Genomic DNA, 17,422 nt, shown 5'->3' on the forward strand with positions numbered 1-17,422 from the left:
TTTTTATTTTTCAGTACAAATTTCCAAAGCCAGCAGGAAAGCATGAAAGTAGTATTTTCCTTGGAAACACCTAATGAAGAATCTACTGTATTTTTATTCAAATTGCTGGTTGCTGCGTAAGTACAGGTTAACTTATGAAGAGTCATAATAAGAAGGGGTTTTCTCCATAAGAAAACTCAGTTCAGTGTTACCTCATGTTACCAACACCAGCAAACTCTGAGTTAGACATGGTTTTGTCACTGACCACCTGCAAAGTCAGTTTAACTCTGTAAACGAAGACAAATTGTTTCAACAAAGAAAACGAGTAAAATACTTACTGGCTTGTGCAACAATGTTTGTATGCCTCCTCAGCATAGCAGCAGCAGTTTCTGACAAGGTCACAATTACTTCAAGCGCCAACTGACGCTGCATGTTACTGAGACTGGCATCAGCACACAACTACAATCCAGAAGATTAGAGCAAATAGTTAGAACAAAAGTTTTGGGGCAGAAAGAGTGATTTAAAAAAAAATAATCCTAGCTTTACCTTCAGACTTAGTTGCAAGGTAGGTTCTAAATGTGGTCGTAAGTACTTGGGAACAGAATCTGCAATTTCTACAAGGGATTTCAGGACAGAATCATCGTTTTGGTAGCAGGAATCATTTACAGCCTATAAAGAGATAAGATGAAGATAAGATTAAATAAAAAGAAACAAAACTATGAATGGGGCCACTGTTACAGAATAAATTTGATTAACTGTAGTCTTCTCTCTTGAATAGTCTCGTTTAGCATTAGTAGCTAAAGTAGCTGAAGCCTTAGGCCACAAGAACTTTTTGATAAAACTAATGCTGCGAACAAAGAACTAGCTGAATCTGGCAGATATGAGTGGAATGAAGAAGGTAAGGACCAAGGAGACAATTCCAAGAGAATGAAGAACTACAGAAGGCGGCCAGCCCAGCCACAGTGAAAACCAGTAAGAAATCAAGATATGACCGACCAGAATTAAGTGATTGGACTTGAGGATTGGGTGATAGATGGCACATGTATAATTGAGAGGCATGAATTGGGGTAGGGGTCCCCCTCCAGAGACACCCAGTTCGAGCTGTAACCTGAGAAGTAATAAAAGACTAATTGGAAGCCTTCACTCAGACTTTGCATGTTCAGTGGGGTCCTAGGCTCGGACCCTGCTACAGTGGCTGGTGTGCATAAATCCGTAACAACTACAAAAAGATAATATGCAGGGTACAAAACTACAGGTTGTCTGCAAGTAAGTTATGGCTCACAATGTTATATGCCATCAGTTTTGACCATTATTAGTTTAAATCTAACACAGCAGACAGACACACAGGAAAAATTAACGTCACACATCAGAGGCACCAACATGCAAAAACACACACTATGTTTTGACAAGCACAACTTCAAAACAGGTTTTAAATAAAGAAAAATTCCTCAAAGTCTGCCCAAAAGAAGGAAAATGAGCCTAACTCCTTTTTCCCTGTTATGCAAGACAGCTTTGAATAGCTTACGCATACAAACACCAGGAATCTCAAGATTAAATAATTTATTTTTTCCAGACAACTCTGGAGAGCCACCAAATTAAAGCAGACCTTTCAGCCCTCAGTCATAGGACGCAGGAAGGAGAAAAAGAAATAAAGCTTTTTGCAATTATCTTTCCTAACCCATAGCTACATTCTGAAAAGTAATTTAAAACTTACTTTTAATTGACCAGGTTGATACTCAAGTATCAAAACAGCAGTTACTCAATGGAGTTAAAACTACTCTAGAAGCAGGACACAAAAACCCAAACCTCCAAAAGAGAAAACAACCTTTAAACATACTTTTGGGGTTTTGAAAGGAATTTTCATTAGCAAAGTATCTGGTGTCTTCCAAATGTAGAAACATGTTTTTAAAGTCAACAGTTAGGTATTTTTTAATAATTCAATCTAGAGCTTATCACTTTTAATAACACTACTCAAACAGCCCATGCTTTCAACACAGAAGCAGCATCTTCTAGTATCAAAAATGATCGGGGCTCGGGGCGGGGAAGGGAATCTACCTTTGTTAAGGCCTTTTGGACTAATCGTTATCACTCACCTGATTTTGGCAAAGGATAATGTAATATTTACTAGAAGTTTCAGTAAAACTCTGTATTTTATACCCATTGCAACTTTGACAGCTTTTGAAAGCAAGACTAGGTTTCTGAAGAAAGAAGTTCAAAATGCACGGTGTTCCCTAAAAGGCAGAGGCACTTTTCTGTAGTATCGAATGCCAACAACCACAGAAGTCAGTTGAAGTTCCAGCTGCTTTTACCTCTACTGCAAGATAAATCTCTTGCATACAAGTTTCAACTATTAGTTCTGAAAGTTCAACTTCGAGCATACCCATTACAGAAACTGTACTGAAAGGACTGAATTGCTAAGTCAGAATTTTATTTTTAGCTTTTTTACCATGCCAATATTTCAACAAAATTAATTTCAACAGCAACAAAAAAAGCATCCAACTGTCTCCAAAGGTCACTCACCACTATTCTAACACATCCCATCTCCTATTTATAAACTCAGATCTTCATACCCATCTTGTGTTACCACAGCCAGAAAATCTAGTCCTTCTCGCAAGAAGTGCTTTAAAAAGACAGATTTCATAGCATAGTTCTGCAGTCTATATTTGCACAATAAAGCTTGAAAATGCAAGCCAAGTGCATGTATTTTTACAACCTAAAATAGTAGCCTCGAAACTCATACCACACAAAGTGGGCTATTAGGCTGAACTCTAAAAACAGCATACTATTTAATCGCTGAACATCAAGACAAATAGCATGCCCAGCCCAAATCCTGCCTGACTCCCACTCATACAGTACTCAGTAGCCAAAGTCCTTGCAGCCAGTTACAATTTTTGAACAATACAATTTTCACAGACAGGGACTAACCACCAAATAGAGACCTCAGTATCAAAATACTTATCTTGTACACACTAGAGCCCATTTTCAAGTTCAGTTGATTTTAATAAATTCCTCTCAGTTTCCATTTAAGATCAAGTAGAATTCCATTGGTTGCAGAAGCCAGTAAACTTGGCACATTTTTTCTTCAGCTTGCCACAGAGCACACACAGACAAGGTTTATAGCTTGCACTGTCAACAGGAACCTGCTGTACTGACTGTAGCAAGAAGTCAGTCTTCAACCTATATTTAGCCTAATTTAAAATCACCAAAAGTTCACTGCCATTGTTATCACAGGTACTTAGCTTTTTCCACTTTTTTCTTAATATAGAAAGGGAACTTGTACTGTGAAATTGTCATCCTTCAGAGCTCAAACCATTCCTATGTCTGGTTTGGTTTACAATAGACCTCCCCCCCCCACACCCAAAGTAAACAACCTTATACTAGAATTCCAACTTTTGCTCAAATTCATCCATCCTAAAAGACATCTAATACAGCCTCAGAAATTATATGAAGGCATTTTGTTCACAAGTTCATAAATTATCAAACAATTAGAAGATCATTTGTCCACACTGTTGTTGTTACTCTGGGAGCCTTTGTTCAGAATAATTCTACACCTTCCTCTAAACTGGAAAGATACAGGATACCATGGGTCAATGAATTTCCCAATTACTGATTACTTGAAATCTCAGGGTAGCCTATATTTTAAGTATATTTCAGTATCATGGTTAATTTAAAAGCTGTATGATTTTGAGTTAAATATCTTACGAATAATTTTAACTCATTTATCCAGGTAACACTGTATAAATTAATCAGCATTGAACTATTTGCCTTAGAACCCTATCAATTAGCTTGCGTTTACAAAATTCCTTATCAGTTTCCACTGTATCTTGCTGGTGACTAATGTCAAGCAAACTAAGATACAGTTAAACCAGGTCTCAGCAAAAATTCATATGCTACACAAATTTGCAGACCAACAACTGACGTTTGGATAGAGTCAATACAGAGAGTGAAGGCACATTAAGCATTACTTGTGATTTCTCACCTGCAAGATTCCAGGTAGCAAGTCTGCAAAATGTTTAAGTAGGGGAAGATTGTGCTCATTAGCAAGCACAAATGCAGCTGCGGCTCTAGCAGACAGAGTCTTAATCTAGAAGACAGGCAGGGTTAGAGAAACAAAACATGAAGAACTGGTAATGAAACATACCTTTGTTTTCTCTTAAGATTAGGCCTATTTAAAACTACATTTTGTATTATTATTTCCCTTTTACATTTGCCTAATAGATACAGCAATTAGTTTTTACCATGGGCTCTTACATCTTACTTCAAATTAAGGTAAAGTGATAACGAAGGTCTTCAGCATCTATTTCCTCCATGATACAAACCAAGTTTATCATATTACAAGATGGCAACTATTCCCTGGTTTAGGGTTTTTTTAATTATTATTTTAGGTTTTGGGGTTTTTTTTGGTGTTTTGGGTTTGGTTTTTTTTTTGAATGAAAGAAAAAAGAAAAAACCCTATTGTTTTCAACTACCATCCCAATTTCAAATGTGTATGCAAGTGTCAAAGTCCCATTTTTTCAAAAAGTGTGACCTAAGCGTTTAAAACATGCTTCTTTAAAGGCATGACTTGTGGTACTTTAGAAAATGTTACTCAGTTGATTTTCAAAAGTCAGGAAAAGTAACCCACGGGGGAGCAGTAAACTGAACCCATACACCACAGCAGGGTTTCCTATCCTTGCCCAGCATTTTCCACAACAAGAGAAACATTTTCAAAGTACAATCATCTGCACAAATCAGTAAATCTGAAGCCTTCCAGAAAAGCAAGGCTTGCTAACATGCCCTTATAGCAAAGCAGGCACAAACAGTTCAAGAAGCTGTCATTTATTCAGAGTTTTGAGACATACTGTATACAGATACTATGTGTAGAGATACTACGTATCTATACCGTTAAACACAAGGGCCAGAAAAGGAGCTTAACAAGGAGTTTCTGACCTCTCATGCTGCTGGCTAAAACCCCTGACTCTACTTTGGGCCACTACAAGTAGGTTTCTCCAAGTGGAACTACTAGAAAAAAGTCTGGGCCTACGCAGGGCAGACACAAGCCAGCGAGCCAGCTTTAGGACCATGAAAAGGCTTGGCCTTTTTGTTTTGCAGTAGGCATAGTCAAAACTCCAGATGTACATCAGTCAGGTAATGCAATTCTCTGGTTGGAATCTATGTTTTAACCTTTATGTTTGAGACAACTACACTAAGTGTCTATGCTCAGGACATGTTAAAAAAAAAAACCATAAGAAAAGAACTTACTGATGGATGCTCTTGATCTTGCATACATTGAACCAGCATTCTCTTAATGACCTCCAAATAGTGTTGCTGCTGATTCCCAAAAATCCCAGGAAAATTCCTAAGGATAAGGAAAGACCAAAACGTTAATAAAAATTCACACAGTTTAACCTTATCCATTATTTTAAACTCATCCATTGTTCAAGCTACAGACTAAATGTACATGTAAGAGTTAAGTAAACCACAATAAAACGGAATAAATGAAATAAATATAATTGCTTGTTAATTAAGTTGTGACAGTTTTTCTTACATTTTTACAGACATTATTTGGCTAACCTGCAAAAAATGTAGCAAAGTCTGAAAGCTTACCAGAAAATATGTAGAGCGGCCTCACGCAGTCCCACATTCTGAGAGCTGACAGAGTCAAATAAGAATTTCAGAACTTCTGGCCACTGGTTGTTGCCATCCTCATCTAGATTAAACACAAGAAAGTTTTAAGATAAGCAAAATTAAGAGTGGTTAGATCTCAATTGTGCAGGGCAATCAGTCATGACTAATAAAATTAATTTAAAAAAAAAAAGATCTGAAGATGTGTCCAAGTCACAGTGTAAAATATGATCAAATGTTAAATCTAAAGGCACCCAGGAACAGATTATCTCTATTTACAGTTATATAACAGCACTCAAAACCGATGCAGACGTTCAGCATAATATTAGTGAGAATTTTAACAAAATTGAATTTCTAAACCTTAATACAATCACACCTAAACTCAAGCAATTTAAAAGAAGAGCTAAGGAATCTTATTTTTATCTGATCAAGGATAATATAAACAAATACCAGGTTTTATTTTAAACCATTAAATCAGTTAGCACATCAAGTGCAAACATCTACAGAAGATTAGAGAACAAGAGATAAAAATACAACTACTATCAATATGTAAAACATTTCACCACAATATCAGCTTATATAAAGTACCTATTAAGTTCCTGGCCAATTCAGCAACGATGTCACAGATTTTTTTCCTCATACTGGACTGGGTTTCTAACTGAATAATCAACAGCAATCCACTTTTAATAGAGGTCTGATCATCAGGTGAAAGAGCTGGATAAACTTCTTCAAAAGCAGAAGACAAAAGGCGTCGTAGAAGGACAGCTGCCATTTGTCTAGCCTATTGAATAAGAAAGTATGTATGTTAAAATGTTTTGATATGATAATCATGCTCTTATGAGGAAAGACATCATCATGCTTCCAAAAGGTAAGTTTTCACTGTGTAGACTTGTTTGGTGAATGGAATACCTCTAAAGCAACAGATGACAATTATGATAGTAAGTAAAAACATACTAAAGAAGCATCAGCTTACAACCATGTTTCTGACAATTACAGCTCTTCAAAGAGATAATCACAAAATCCACTGAGAGATTCAGGCTTTTTCTAGAGCTGAACCTCAGACATATTTTGTGGCCAGTTAAGGACTTAGCTGCATTACTGAAAGATGTTTTAAGCATGTCTTCTTTCTATTTTAAATGGCCTGCTGAGATAATTATAATCCAGACAGGTTTTTTTGGATTAACAAGTGACTTAATGGGACAACTTTGTCCGACAATTAACCTGTAAACCCTCCCTCACTTTCTCAAACAACCAAACTTCGGGCTAAAAATTCAGGAACCTAGAGTTAGATTTTGACAAACAAAACTCTACCCTGAAAAAAAAAAAAAAAAAAAAGAACCCAAAGCTTTCAGCCTTTTGCAGACCTACGATGAAACGTTTTTCTTTAAACTTGCATTTGAGCATAGGCACCTCAATACCACATATCACAATCTTCCATGCTTCCTGCTTGCCTACAGCATTCTACAACAGCATCATTTACATAGCTGTATGTATTTACAATTATACAAGAAATAGAAGCAAAAAACATGGCTAATTCAAAATGAAAAGAGCAACACATGTAGTAAAGGCAAAAATATATATGAAGCACTCTAAGTTAATAACTAGGATGTTCCCTAACCAGTGTCTCTAGAAGGACAAAGAGTAATTAAAAACCATCCCCATAGCTTCTACAGTTTAACACATGTAACAAAACCTTACACATTCAATCCTCACAAAAAAAGAGCACCCAACACAACATTCACTCATTTTTTTTCCTAAAATATTCTTAAAGTGTACTTGAATGAAAAACAGTTTCATTAATAACAGCCTTTGGAATTAAAAAATGTTCAATGAGCAGCAGAACTTATGAAGTCCAATTTCAAAAAGATCTCTCAACTATATTGGTACAGCATAGCATATATTTGAGAAACACTAACGGCTGCAAAGTCTCAACTTCTAACATACCCTGTAAAAACCAAGTATTGCTAGAACATCACACAAGATACTATTCTTGTTATGTTCCGTAGTCTCCAGACTCACTGTGCCTTTTTCCAACCTACCCAGCTCTCTTCTATACAGCTCAAGAGCGGTGCATGCAAAGTGTCTCTATACTAGCAGAAAGGAAGGACTAGAATTGGACCTTACTCTAGATCATTCCTTATCTCCTTCTCCTCAACATCTCCAGTGTGGACCAAAGCCACCATATATGCAGGATTAGCAGATCTTCCCTAGCAGATCTAAGCAAGACAGCAGGTGAAGAGGGCCACAGTGCCCACCTGTGCAGTAGCTCCCATCATAAGCCAAGGGCTCTAGCAATAGGTTGTCACACAGAGAATGTAAGTTATGAAGGAGAAAGATTCTTTCCTCCCCACTTCTGGGAATCCCACTAACAATGTGCCCAAAAAGTTTCATGGTACCACAATGTAATGGTATCTTTCCTTCTCCCATCCGCAGATGCACAAATATTGTGAAAGATGAAGTTCTTCCTCACTAGTATGGTGAACTTACATAGGAGAAACCTTGACTGCGGAGCAAGTTTGCTGGGACTAAACAAGGCACAAACTCTAATGCAATGTCTACCCTTACTCAGGGCTCGTGTTTCTGTGCATATTCTCTGACATCTGATAATGACAGAACTCACATTATATTCATTCCTTTCCTGAAGTAATAACAGGTGGCCAGATAGGGAATACAGCTTGTTTTCATAAAGTACGTAGTCTCAAAGATAAGAATTTCCACCTCTGAAGCATTTAATTTAAAATATTAGAAGACTGACAAACAAAGACTGGTTGCGAAGTGAAAGTAACAAGTATCAAGGCATATAGAAAGACACAAGATCAGCACTACATTAATTAGCTCCTGGTTATTGTTACTAGCTTAGAAAAAAAATTCCCAAATTCCCTAAATCAAAATCAAATGTTTGAAGGAGTGACAAAGAAACAATTGACTTCTAATAATAAATGCCACATTTTCCTCAGCAGATATCCACCTATATATGAAAATCACCATTGTCAATTTAATTATGATGAACACGGCTGGATAAATGGCAGCTCTGGGGCTGTTTCTTCTTCTTTAAGGAAGAAAGTATGTATTTTTCACACAGACCAAAGGCTCTTTTATATTTAAGTATTACAAGATATGTACCTAAACAAGCATTTTAAAATCCTGCAACTTAGTGACTATAGCTTTTTAATGAGAACAGGAACAATATAAAGTGTACAACCCTAAAGAAGAACTTTCATCTACCAATGAAGCATAAAAAAGCAGAATTCCTTCCTAGCATTGGATTCTTCTGTATGTCTAAATTACTGAGGTGCTTACATACAAGTGGAACATCAAAGGTATTAACATTAAAAGTAGTCATAATACTCAAATTTCAACAAACCGCTTCTTATTAATAGCATTTACAGTGCTTTTCAAATGTTCTAGGACTTTACAGATGATGGAACCAAGGCACAAGAAGAAAACCAACTTGCTGAGCTGGGTAGCAGAATTACGAACAGAAATCTGGGATACCAGGTTCTCCACTGGTGAAGTGTCTAGGTAATCTTACATTTTGTAAGAAAAAGACTGATTATCTTGTGCAGCACGGTCACAGTGATTTTTACTTTTGTTTTACTGCTCCTTTTAAGTCCTCAAGGAGAAAAACATGCATGGATGGAAGCAATCAATATTTAGGACATGATCCAAAGATGGACTTGCACAACCACATTCAGGGGTCCAGCCCCATGTAGAGTTCAAAGCACACAGTGCCTGAGGTCCACATGCAACTCAAAGGCAGAACTGTGGTGCATCAGAAGTCCATGGGCTGCCTTCCTTCCCCTCCAAATGCTGAACAGGAAGCTGCCCACAGCAGTCGTTTTCAGACTAAGAAACACAACCCCTTCATGTGACAATACTGAGAGAGAGAAGGGAAAGGTCAGAGCCCTCTAAGATGGCTGCGAGTACAGCAGAAACAGTTTTACACAGCATTTGTTACTTTATTTCACAGTGCTTGAAAACAGTCAAGTGTAAATTAGGACACAATTGAAAATTGACAATCTAGAGTTAACCAGGAAGAAAACAAATGCAGGAGAACATGCAGAACTTCTGTTCCTCTCTAAGATTTAGGTGGTAAATCAAAAACGTAAAGGAAGAAGCCTCTAACACCTCAGACACATTCTGAGAATAAAAATCATCAAATGAACTCAACATATACAACCTTTTGTTCAACCCTTTAAAATGCAGTTGCATGGGAAGAAGTAGAGTCCTAACTTCATAGGAGTGAGACTACAGGTTCAGGAAGCTGGAGATGCGGGTTCAAGCCCATCTTTTGCCTGAGGCATACAAACTCGCATGTCACCTGGCAGAGAAGCGTTCTAACTCCTAGGTCATGCGCTTCCCTCCGCTTCTGTGAACAGTGTTACTCTGCTATTGGAAAATATGAAATGAGAACAGAGGGAGGAGGTGATTATTTCCACAGTTTAGGCATTTGATTAGAAGGAGAAAACCTGTTATACAGTTAGTTTTTAAAATAATTATTAGCTTAATGGGGTTTTTTCCATGTTAAATGCAAGGGGGGTCCTGGGAACAGGATCCGAATCCCTGTTTCTCCATTTAAATGCCCAAATTACTAGGTTGCAGAGTCAGGATTCCCTCAACTGCTGTCCAAATAGTCCTATGAATCTTGTATTCTCTACAACACAGCAGCTCAGCTCCTGCAAACAGGATGGAGTATTTTCTTCAGCCTATTTTTCCTGGGAGGGTGAAAAGCTTCAGGACACAGGGGCTTCAGGATGAACAGGGATCTAAACCCAGCTTTCCCATAGCCTGGGCTTAGATCCTTGAAGTTCTAAGGCTTCTTCCAGCAGCCTGTGTTCAGTGATGCTGGTACATTCGATGTGCTCAGATGACACACACCAGGCCCAAAGCCCTGTCCACTGGTGACATACGCACTTGTTCTGCCCAGCGTTTGGATCTGCATGAAACATATGCAGACACAATGTGCCTAGCTGTTCATACCAGCACCACACTGAACACGCACAGAATGCTTCCCTGCATGCTTAAATGCAATGTTTGTATCAGTCATGGGGATAACTTCACTTAGGCTCTAAATAGGCTACTATATATTTAGATTTACAGGGAAGAGATGTTGTTCACAGGTTCTGTTAACCAGGATTTTCCAAGTTCAACACCTAATGTCTACTTAATTCATGAGCTAACATTTAAACCTTTCTTTGATTTATCCATTGGTGGAGTTAAATGTCAAGTTATTCTACAAATGTTAACCTCTGATGTCTTTGGTAAGAGTAACTTCTACAGGTTAAAAGTTTCTTTGCACTTGAGTAAGTTGGAAGCCAAGTTATTGGCAAGATTCTGAACAAGATTTAGACTTGGCTAGTTCCTTCACTGATGTAAACGGAATAAAAATCAGTAAATATATGGAGCAAGTATTTATTTACACAAGCATGACTTAGTAGTTGTCTACTCAGACCTATGAAATGTATTCAATACAAAACAGAAGCATGTGCAATGGAGCTATGAGTTCTAGGGCATAGTAGTATCTTCTGATGAAGAAGGGGCAGCAGTAGATCTTATTTTTCATGGCAAATTTAAATACAGGAGAGACTGCTCCACAGCTCTCTATCATTTGAAACATCTCAGAGGGGCAGGAGGGAAAACTACACAGCTCTTATGCAACCAAGTTGCTAACATAATATTGAAGGATTCTGGAAGAACAACACTGCTTTGTACATAGATAAGCATCAGTATCAGTAAGCTGATACTTACCAAGCATTAAAAAGCACAAATACCATCTACCTCTAAACTAAATAAAATCTACCAGAAGAGATCATTATCCAGAGAGAAACAGCACACTTATACTCTCCTTATAATATTGTTCGGAAATTCCATGTGCTACATCCTTCCCTTGTTCAGTAAAACTCTACAGTTGAAAAAAAAAAGTCAAATGTTTTTACTTTTAAGTGACTCTGGAGTTTGTAAGATCTTGAAAGCTTAGTAGTCCTTCACTCTGTGTATACAAATGAATGACAGTTTTACCAAGAAATACTATACCCAATTGCTAAAGTGTGTGAGCCTTAACAAAATTAAGGAATAACTAATAGGCACAGTTAGTGTATGCCCACAGAAGAATTTTGTATAGTGCTTAGACTGCTCTCCATTCAGTGTCTCTCACTGCTAGGTGACTTAATGAGCATATCCTCCCTAAATAGGACAAAATGTAAAAGCCATCTGAATAAAACATGCAAAACAACTGCTACAGTATCTTCCCCCAATTTGGATTTTAGAAGCACAAGAAGATTCAGATGATGCATAAGTTTAACAGATTTAAGTACAGGACCCCAAAAATGAAAGCATTTCTCAACTGTAACTTTAAGGAACATCACAGTAACAGTCATATATTAGTTACACATTTTAAGGAAAGAACCCATTCATTAAGCAAAACACAAAACCAGAAAACAATGGAGATCTAAGCAGTCACTTATGAAAGACTACTTCTGAAACTAAATATCCTACATCAAAAAGTCTCAGCAAGTGGACTTGACATGCAGCAAACTAGATGAATGGTCCCTCTACAAATGTGCAGTAAATTAAGATGATTCAGTTAATGCCCAACTTGTTCATTTATCCCAAAATGACTGGCATCAATTTCTTCCCCACTTTCCCAAGTTCCCTTGAAAATCCGCAGAATTCAAAGGTTATTGAGACATACCTCCTCAGCAGCAGTAGTATTCCTGATTGCTTGTAGGAGGAATGTGATCTTAGATTGACCTGGAATATTCTCATACGTCTCCTGTGTAAAAAGGGATGCAACTTATTGTAAACAATTACTAGAAAACATGTGTTAAGCATTAGTATGAATTCACTTTCCTTTTCAACCAACTTTCAAACAACAGTATCCATCCAGTTAACAGAAAATAACATAGCAAAAAAATTAAACCCATCAAAATAAAAATTTTTGACCTATTTAAAAATCATGAGGTAACTAAGACTTTACTCATAAGACCTGCCATATTGGAATGATCTAGATATGCATTACTAGCCACTTACGAGATGAGTTAAGAAATACAATTTAAACGGAATATGTGCCCTCCTGGAAACACAACATATACTGAACATGTATCCTAGTGGGAATCCATTGTAGCTTCTATCACATCAAAGGATTAAGAACTTTGGAAGCCTGAAGCTTCCAAACTATGACTAATAAGTTAATAACCACTGACAAATGTATCGTCCAAGAATTTGTTCAGTTCTTTTTCTGACCCTTTTTACAGCCTTTACAATTTCATGTGGCAGTGACACATCTCAACTACATGTTTTGAATAGGAACCTTCCATTCTTAAACTCCTGCCTGAATTTCAGAAAGACAGACTATTGAGTCTCCCCCTTAGGGAAGCCCTCTTAATAAAATGTAAAGCTTAATGAGAAGTTCAGTTATGTTGTCTTACACACTTCTGGCTTGCAGTTCATTCGCTATAGCTTTTTAAATTAGATTGCTACTTAGAAGCTAGAGTAAGCACACAGCAAAATAACTTTTGCTATCCAAAACATAGTATATGCAAGCATTTTAAAACTATAAATGCTTGTTTCTAATATACTAAACCTATATAGATAGGACCAGGGGAATTACAAGATGAAGAGCAACCACTTAAACATTCAGAAATAGTTCTATACTTACTAACTCTGAAAGTTATTTTGTGTGGACACAGTCTTGAAGATCAATTACTCCGCGCTGTCCAAATATTCACTATCCCATCCTGAAGTCAAGGAACAAGCCTACTACACAAAGCCCAGGTTCATTTCAATCAGTTTCCCGCCTGCCTGCTTCCCATTCTTACCATTGCAGCACCTCTTTCTAATACTCTAGCAAATGTACATACCTTGACAGTAAGTATACCTGCTGTTTTCAGTAGTTTCCCCATCACACATTTAATATTAGATATAATCTTCCTCCACTTTCTGTACCTGTTTCCTAGCAGGCCTTGTTCACAGACTCAATTCTTATGTCATATTCTCTCTTGTTGCTAATGTATGGTCACAGTCAATGAGACCCTGAATCCCGAATGAATTCCTGCATTTAACCTAATCATTTCATGGAGACTGCAAAATTAAATGAGGTTTAGGATCAGAATAGAAAGCCTTCTCATGTTAACCATGAATGTATGTATTTGTATTGTACTATTAGCTACAAATATAAAGACAACTACAGAAACAAAAAGGTTCCCTAAACACAGGCCCAACATCAACCTGAAGCTATGCTTTCATGGACAGCTGAAGCACAGTAAAAGCTGGCTTCCCTCATGCCATTTCTGATAATAATGAAGTTCTATTTTGAGTGGTTTAAACTCACTAGAAATGGCAGCAATCTATCCAGTTGTTCACTGACAGAGTTCTGTCAATTCAGTAAACTGGACTCAGAGGATGCTAAAGAGCAAAGGGACAAGGTAGGCAAGAGGAACATATGGCCAAAACCAGAACCTTCCCCCTGTGCTGCTGGAGGATTGCTTTGCTGGCTCTACCCATCTTACTGCCAGCCTTGGCTACACCCTATGCACCTGGATCCTCCTATGTCTTCACTGCGTTCTTTCGATTAATGATGAGTTCCCCAGCTACCTTATCCAGATGAACAAACTTCTCAAACAGCATGACTAACTTTCAGAATATGTGCAAGCAAATACCTATTATCTACACTTAGTACCCATGTTCTTCCAAACCTGAGAAATATATTCTTTTAAAAGAGCATAAAAATCACCAAGACAAAGTACATAAAAGTTTCTTGTGTGCCTATCTTCCGATAAAATAAAAGAAATACAGGCTTTTATAATCAACAGACAATATTCCAAGTAATTTTTAAGGGGAGATAAAATAAATGAATCGGATTTCAGCAAACTGGTCAGAATAAGTTATGAGTGTGCTAGCACATGCATAAATACATTTACATAAATACTTAAATAAAAACACTGTTGATGTGATTAGACTTCCTTCCCTCACGTTTTTTACAGCTTTCACTACATGCCCACCCAAACAGGCTACAACTCTATATCTCCATCAAGTCTAGTCTTCAACATAACACCCTGCATCCTAATTTCAATTATCAGACCTATTAGAAACAACCTGAGTCTACCTCCTTCAGATCCCTGTCCATCCATCTCTCAAGCTCACTGATTTTCTTTGGACCCAAATGAAAACCTGCTATTCAATTCACCTGCAGTTATTTGAATCCCTACAGTACTCAATACTGCCTTCCAACGGTAAGCATGCTTTAAAAAAAAATGACTGGACTATCCAGATGTTTAAGATCAAATGAGTCCTGTATGATTTTAGTAAGCAGATATTCTAAAGGCTATGAAATACTTGCCTTTTGTCCAAAGAAACCTTACTTCAAGAAACAGACAACTTTTTTTTTTTAAAAAAAAGACAATCTATAGAGAGAAAGATTTGCTTTTCTAGGTACAAGTACATTAACCCACCATGAGGAAGACTGAACTGGGATCTTCGCAGCCGTGCATGGTGGAAGAATGACAGACAACGGGAATAAATTGAAAAAAGGAGGTTCACGCGAGAGAAGTTCAGACCTCTTTGCTCTAATGGGGACAGTCAAGCAGGAGCGGGTACTCGGAGAGCTTGTGCAGTCTCCATTCTTGGAGGTTTTCAAGATCCAACAGGACAAAGCCCCGCATGACCTGATCTGACCTCAGAGCTGACACTGCTTTGAGCAGGAGATTGCACTACAGACCTCCTGAGGACCCTTCCACTCTGAATGATCCTAAACCATAAAAAGACTTCCAATACACCTCAGAAATATGCAGAATACAATGCCAGATTCAGTACAGTTAAATAAGCAAAAATTATACTACTTGCTTATATCTACATACAAAACTAAGGGACTTGAAATGCTTGGTAATCTATCATGACAATTAAGATTTCTTATTCTGATTGACCATAGTGCATATGTATCTATGAAGATTAAACAAACTCCAGCTCAGTTCCAGGCAAGTTTCTGACAGAATATGCCAATTGTAAGTTTTAGACTTTCTTTCTCAAGAATGTTTTATTTCACAGGCATTGTGACATAGCTGTCCAATACACATGCTTTGTTACAATTTTGATAAAGTTCAAAAAGTTGTGAGAAATGTTCTTATGTTACTTGCAGGCAGCTAAGAAATTCAGCTCCCAGGGAATGGCCTCCATTCCATCCCTACGTTCAGGAGCGTGGGAATAATTCTCACTGCTCCTCTAGAAAGCGTTTGTAGTAATCAACACTGAACTTTGCTGGGTCCCTAAAAATGTGTGTCTCCCCTCCTTCTCATTCCCAAATTATATTTCAGCAATTTTCACTGCAACATCAGGAACAATAATACTTTTTATTCTTCGCCAAACAATGCGCTGAACTCTGCTGACCGCTGAAGTGATGAGAGCGATAAAAGACCCGATGCAGCCATGCAGTGGGAATTCATGCTAAACCTAGACGCTAGTATTTAATTCAATGGGAGAGATTCCCCACTAGGCTTGACAATGGAGTCTTAAGCATGACAGAGAGAAAGAATTAACGTGGCTTAGCCATCACAAAGAATTCCAGCTGAAATAACACATCTGAAAAGTTTCTGCTGATAACAGAGAAACTCGGTATATTGAAAACGCTTCTTTTAGTGAAATATTTCTCGGCTGACGAAATACTTGAATACACGGCCCGTTCCGAAGTTAAAAAACTAAACTACTGTGTGGAAAGAGAAGTCCTCGGCGGGTGGGGGGGAGGTAAGGGTGGGTTTGGGGGCGGCCCCGCTGCTGCCCCAGAGAGGCGGCTCGCCCGGCGGGCACGGACCCCCGGCCAGGGTCGCTTCGGCAGCGCAGAAAGGAGTCTGCAAGTGCAGCCGCCCCCCGGAGGACTTCCATCGTGCCCCTCCGAGCCCCGCACCCACGGAGGGCAGACACACACCAACCCCTCCAGCCAGCGACGACCGGCCCCGCCGCCGGCCTGGCCTCCCCTCGCTCCGTCACGCCGGGCAGCCCGGGCGGAGCCAGCCCAGGCCTCGCCTCGCCAACGGGCAGCGTGCAGGAGCCCCTGGGTGGGCTCCCCCGGGGCCCGGCGGCGGCAGCGGGCGGGAGGCGGTGGAGGCCGAGCGGTGCCAGGCACGCAGGGCCGCCGGGGGGGCAAAGGGGGAGCCGGAGACGAGACCCCTCTGACGGGCTGGCGCCAGCGGCCGGAGCTCCCGCCCTCGCCCTCAACAACTGGAGCGGTCCCCGCGCCCCGCCGGGGTGGGAGGGAACGGCCGCAACCGCCCGACTCCCCCGCGGAGGGCCGGTGCCCACTCGGGGAGGAAGGCCCCGTCCGCGCCCGGCAGCGGCTGGTGCCGCTGCTCACACGTGGGGCTCGGCCGGCCCCGCCGCCTCCCTGTCCCCCTCCCTCCCTCGCTCCCTCCGGCACGGCCCGGGAGGTCTGACAGGCCGGCTCGGCGCCCGAGGCCGGGGCGAGGCGGGGCCGTTACCTCGGCCTGCTTGCGGACCGCATTGTCCGGGCTGAGCAGGTTGCCCAGGAGAAGGTAGAACTGCTGCTGCTCCTGCTCCGCCGCCGCCATTGCTGCGAAAGGGAAAGAGAGCGAGGCCGGCCGGGCGGGGACAGGGAGGCGGGGGGCGGGGAGGGGGAAAGCCGGCCGCGCCGCCGGGCGAGGGGAAGGGGGCGGAGCCGCCGTCGCCGCGCTCAGCTCCCGCCTCCCCACCCTGGGGCCGGCCACCGTCTCGAACGCTCCCATTAGCTGCGACGCACGGGGCCTCGCTCCCGATTGGCCTGCATTCTCCATGACGTCCTGGAGACTCGGTGCCGGGGCGGGGGGGGGGAAGCGACTGAACAACCGCCCCTGAA

General features: G+C 40.1%; 1 protein-coding gene across 1 annotated transcript in view; it reads right to left on the minus strand.

The window, feature by feature from the left end:
- Positions 1-17,203, minus strand: part of IPO5 (importin 5) — a 44,120-nt gene extending 26,917 nt beyond the window's left edge. The window contains exons 1-8 of the mRNA XM_064440655.1: positions 17,049-17,203; positions 12,275-12,355; positions 6,172-6,364; positions 5,566-5,668; positions 5,221-5,317; positions 3,959-4,063; positions 526-648; positions 318-438 (exon numbers count right to left, since the gene is read on the minus strand). Of these exons, the coding sequence (XP_064296725.1) occupies positions 318-438; positions 526-648; positions 3,959-4,063; positions 5,221-5,317; positions 5,566-5,668; positions 6,172-6,364; positions 12,275-12,355; positions 17,049-17,138 (913 nt within the window). The 5' untranslated portion in view covers positions 17,139-17,203. The remainder of the gene's footprint in view (positions 1-317; positions 439-525; positions 649-3,958; positions 4,064-5,220; positions 5,318-5,565; positions 5,669-6,171; positions 6,365-12,274; positions 12,356-17,048) is intronic.
- Positions 17,204-17,422: the final 219 nt, after the last annotated feature.

This window comes from Phalacrocorax carbo, chromosome 1 (genome assembly GCF_963921805.1).
Source record: "Phalacrocorax carbo chromosome 1, bPhaCar2.1, whole genome shotgun sequence".
Classification (NCBI taxonomy): Eukaryota; Metazoa; Chordata; class Aves; order Suliformes; family Phalacrocoracidae; genus Phalacrocorax; species Phalacrocorax carbo.